Below are 5,344 nucleotides of genomic sequence, written 5' to 3' on the forward strand. Positions count from 1 at the left end.
TTCTTACTCTGTGGTAACATTTAAGTGGTCTGTGGGTGAATGTTTGAGGGTCCTGGAAACCTCTGAAATTGTATACGAAATTTTGGAATAATTTGAATGTGCATTTTCTTGAAAGGGAGTCTGTAATTATTATCAGATTCTCCAATATCTCCAATATCTCTATAATTACTTCTGTGTCAGATGTGGTTTACTTGACTATATTTCTCACTAGAGTTTAATTATGACCAAATATGAGGTTTACTCACTGTTGAGACCCTGGTACCGAGTTCACTACTCAATAAAGAAAAGGCTGAGTAAGTGAATAAATGAATGTATGGTTGAGAGGATGTACAAATGGACTATATCATCTGTTTCTGGCATCAACCATCTTGTTATGATGGTATGGCCCTTCCATTCAACTTTTTACTTGGCTTGGGGGAGGGATTAGCCCCAGATTGTTTGCTCTAAGTGTTTCATGTTTGAGTCCATTTAATGGAGTGTTTATGCTCTTAAAATTTCTATAACAGATTTAAGAATAACTTTTAGCATGTTGCATAGTAAAACCATTTAAATTCTTATTCTTGTGAGAATTAATGAAGCTAACAAAGTATTCCAAAGACGTCTTCTCTCCGAAATTGTTCTTTTATATTTTTACGTGCTTCCTTTGTAAAAGAATCATGTTCTTTTACACTTTTACCATTTTCATCCATCATTAAATTGACATTATATTTAATATAATAAACAAAACACGAGGAAAACATGTATAGTATAATATTGTAAAATATTCTCAACATTCCTTCTTTCCTGAATTTAATGATGATTTGATAAGGGGACCAACTGGGAACCAAAGTGCTTTCTTATGGTTTTCTGTATATTGCAATTCAATAAAAATTTGTAAAACAACATTTGATATTGAACTGTTTTACCAGTTCTGCAGAAACTTTGTGCGTCTGAAGAGGGAAGGATGTGTGTACACAGCGGAAGGGAAGCTTTAGAGCAAATACTTCTGATTAGACCCGGGCTTATATCCAGACTTGGAGGCATTTTGATGACACATTCATTTCTTCATGGTGAAATAGTAACACCAATATTTGGTTTGCCCCATTCTACTCAGTTAAGGAGCTGAACGAGTTCTAACAGAGTTCCTTCTATTGTAGTATACAGACACTGAATGGGGAATCGGGTATACAAAATTTCTTAGCCTAACAATATACTAAGATTCACAAATAAGTTCACATCTTAGGGTTAAACTATGCGCCATGTATCCTGCAACTGATGTACTTGGCGTGGAAAAAAAAATAGAAACACAGATATGCACCATTCACATAGAAAGGAGCAGAGTGTGTGCTGAAGGATTAGGTATTTTTCTCTTAAGGTATTTTTGAATCAAACTAAATTATTACCTTCAGCTATAGAAGATAACCTTTTTCTTCTTTCAAAACCATTGGTATAAGACATTTTAGTAAAATAATTCAGTTGTGTTTTCATTTATCTAAAATAACACAAAAAGATCTGCCAACCAAGATTGTAAAAATATGTTAAAGCATCTGTTGTGAGTAGATTATGCTATCCCCCCACTTTGTTTCTATTATCTGTTTCATTAAGAGGCAATACAACTGAAGGTCTAATTTTTTGTTTTTAGACAAAATGAATGCTTTGAATATAGAAACCATGTTCGTAAGATTTAGAGAGTACATTAGTGGATTTTTAGAACTATTTTTGAAAGTAATTGTGGTAAGGCATGCTGGTTCTTTGTCAAAATTTGTTGGTTTGAAATTTCAATGTGAATATAGAAACTAAGCAAAAAGAAGAAGATGAGAAGACACACAAAAGCTGCTATGCTGGAGTGTATAGAGTTAGAGAGTTGGCCCAGCACCCATGACAAAAGAATCCAAATCGAAAGAAAATTATACTGAACCAGAATACACAACCAGCTTTGCGAGTATGAATCAGCACGACTTTTAAATTTTCATATGAGTGGGGACTTTTATCTCAAGGAGGAATGTTAGGTGTTAACTAATTCTTCCCTTCAGTTTATGAAGGAGCAAAGTCAGATCAGGCTATGAATGGGCAATAATTATTTGTCCGTCCAAGGTCATATGCTTGTTTCCTGTCTGAGCTAGAACTAGAATCCTGAATTCTTTACTCCACATCTTTACCACAATGCACTACTTTCCTGTGAAAGTTTATATCTGCTGAAATCTGTATATTAATATCTATGGTAAAATACATGTATTTTTATTGTAAATATTTATTATCTCCAAGTTACTGTGGTTAGAAATCGAGGTGCAACCCAGCTGGGTCCTCCTGCTCCCAGGATACCACAAGGCTGTGATCTAGGTGTGGGTCAAGTCTGTAGTCATCTCTAGGCTCAGCTGGGGTTAGGATCTGCTTCTAAGAAAGCTCACATGGTTTCTGCGGGATTCAGTCCTTCACACTGAGCACCTGTTGCTGTTACTCAGAGGCTGCCCTCCATTCCTTGTCACAGGGCTGCTCATAACATGGCAGCTTGCTTCACTGAAATAAGAAAGCAAATGAGCCAGACAAAGCACAAGAGAAAGAGAAGGCACAGTCTTTTAAACTTAATTTTGATGTTTCTCTTTATTAGATGCAAGTCCTTAGATCCAGCTCACACATCAGGGCATGAACACCAAAAGGTAGGCATCACTACGGGCCATTTTAGATGCTGCCTACAACGCTGACCAAATCCCATGCTTTGTGCTCTTATAGATCATTACAAGTCCCTCTGCAGAATTTCCATGACGACGCTATTATGTGAATGGAAAAGTAGATTGAGGAAAAGGCAATGGGTGGTGGTAAAGGCTATTGTCTTCATGTGCACGATTTTTCATTAATGGCTGTCCTCTCCCTTGACTGCGAGTTCCATGAAGGCAGATGTTTTGTACTGCTAATCCTTGTCACTGCCCCCTTCCCCCAACCCACACACTATTATATCTCCATGATCTTTTAGAGTTAACAGCACTAATATGAATATAACAAATATTTTATAAATAAATGATTGGATTGTTCCCAGGGAATATTAGCCTTTCACACAGGTCCCTGTTGGGGGGGCAGAAATTTGTGTATAAAGTCAAAAGCCAAAAGAAGTAAAGGCAGTTTCACAACCTTTAAGAATTCTTCGGTGCCTTGTTTCTTCATACACCAGACATGCCATATAGTATATATTCACCTACCAAACATCATTATGAGCATGAAATTTATGAGAACACACAACCTCTTGGGAGCAAGGATAGAGTGTTATTTAATCACTCACCCACTGATCAATTAGTGCAGAGATCTCGAAGACCTGTGTGTGTTTCAGGTTCAGTCAATGCTTTAGGTGGTCTACAGTTAAATGTACAAAATGTTCCTTGATGTGAAAGAGTAAAAGAAGTTATCTAATTGGTGGATTAGGACTAAATATGAAAAGGCAATGACTGTTATATTTATATTTTAGGTGTGAAATGAATGGAAAGGACAAAAGTTTAAAGAGGGAAGAGAATTTTCAGTTGAACTGATCAAGGAAGTCTTTCCAACATTTCTGATCATTTGGATCTTCAAAGATGGCAGGATTTAGGTGGCTAAGGAGGGCTAGGGTGCAAGGGAAATTTTTGATGAAAATACTGTGGACGTGGACACTTGGGTGGCTCAGTCAGTTGAGCATCTGTCTGTTGATTTTGGCTCAGGTTGTGATCTCATGGTTTGTGGGATCGAGGCCCGCATTGGGCTCTGCTCTGGTAGTACAACGCCTGCTTGGGATTCTCCCTCCCTCCCTCCCTCCCTCTCTCTCTCTCTCTCTCTCTCTCTCTTTCCCACTCCTCAACTTCCTCAACTGTGACTTCATCGACTTCACCTACGTGCGCGTCTCCTCTGAGGAGCTGGACCGTGCCCTGCGCAAGGTTGTCGGGGAGTTCAAGGATGCACTGCGCAACTCTGGGGGTGATGGGCTGGGGCAGATGTCCCTGGAGTTCTACCAGAAGAAGAAGTCTCGCTGGCCTTTCTCAGACGAATGCATCCCCTGGGAGGTGTGGACGGTCAAGGTGCACGTGGTAGCTCTGGCCACAGAGCAGGAGCGGCAGATCTGCCGGGAGAAGGTGGGTGAGAAGCTCTGTGAGAAGATCATCAACATCGTGGAGGTGATGAACCGGCACGAGTACCTGCCCAAGATGCCCACGCAGTCGGAGGTGGACAACGTGTTTGACACAGGCTTGCGGGACGTGCAGCCCTACCTCTACAAGATTTCCTTCCAGATCACTGATGCCCTGGGCACCTCGGTCACCACGACCATGCGCAGGCTCATCAAAGACACCCTTGCCCTCTAGGCCTTACTGGGGCCGTGGGCTCTCCTTGATGGCTTGCAGACCTTGGCTTCTGGGGATCGTACCGTTGGCCCCTTGGGGCTCGGGAACCTGCCCCAGGTCCTTGATGAGACTTGGAATGGCCACCCCTGGCTTCCTTGTTTTGTGGTTGCCAGTCTCTGGTCATTCTTTTAACCTTGGCTGATGGTCAAGTCTGGCCTTCACTGTCTCTCCACACCCCTGGTGGGGGTTCCCCTTCCTTCTCTGCTGTATGGAAGAGCCATCGCTAGGATGGTGAATAAAGTTGAGAATGTGAAAAAAAACAAACAAACAAACAAACAAACAAACAAAAAAAAACTTCCATGCTCTCTCTCTCTCAAAGGAAATAAGGATTAAAAAAAATACTATGGACAGCAAAGAGGCTGACATCAAGAAGTTCAATACACTAGAGGGATAATGAGGAAAAAAAAACCCAATGCTTAAAGGAGTTGCAGTAGCATTGAGGTTCTTATTGGTTTTATTTCGAAAGGCAGAAATGTAAGGGTCAGAACAACCTGTTTTTCTGAAGCCCTTTAACTCTGGCCTGTCTCTAAGATGCAAAAGATACTAAGGCCAACCTTGGTAAATTTTGGAAGAAGTGGCTAGAATCCCTAGTTTGTTTCTGAATTCTGATTACATGAAATTATCCTCTGAATCACCCCACTAATCTTTTGATTCAGATTTTTTTCTTCCTCTTACTCATTAGATTTCAGTTGAGAAAGCAGATAAAACAAATTTAGACTGTGGAGTGAATGACTGATATTTATGGAACTCTCCTGAGGTGTTTACATTTAAAAAATAAAAGCATTTTCGGAAGGGGTTAGTGCCATTTATTTCTCTGAGAAAATGAAAGCTTACCTGGTATCTGCAGGTTTGGGGAAGGAAGTTAATCGTGTGCGTCCACCTCTTTTAAACATTTAGTTTCCTCACAGGGACCTCACAGCAGTTTGTGTTCAGTCCACACATCATATCACCTCTATTCAGGTGAAACCAACTGTACTTTGTTCACCACACTTGTATAGGCCCCT

The 5,344-nt window shown here is 40.3% G+C and overlaps 1 protein-coding gene across 1 annotated transcript; it reads left to right on the forward strand.

Moving 5' to 3' along the window:
• Positions 1-3,797: 3,797 nt before the first annotated feature.
• Positions 3,798-4,364, forward strand: LOC125919892 (autophagy-related protein 101-like; the record flags this gene model as incomplete). The annotated part of the gene is made up of 1 exon (XM_049626705.1): positions 3,798-4,364. A coding segment is annotated over one exon (504 nt), but the record flags the coding sequence as incomplete, so codon positions are not given.
• Between the last annotated feature and the right edge of the window lie 980 nt (positions 4,365-5,344).

The sequence above is a fragment of the Panthera uncia genome, chromosome B4 (genome assembly GCF_023721935.1).
Source record: "Panthera uncia isolate 11264 chromosome B4, Puncia_PCG_1.0, whole genome shotgun sequence".
Lineage (NCBI taxonomy): Eukaryota > Metazoa > Chordata > Mammalia > Carnivora > Felidae > Panthera > Panthera uncia.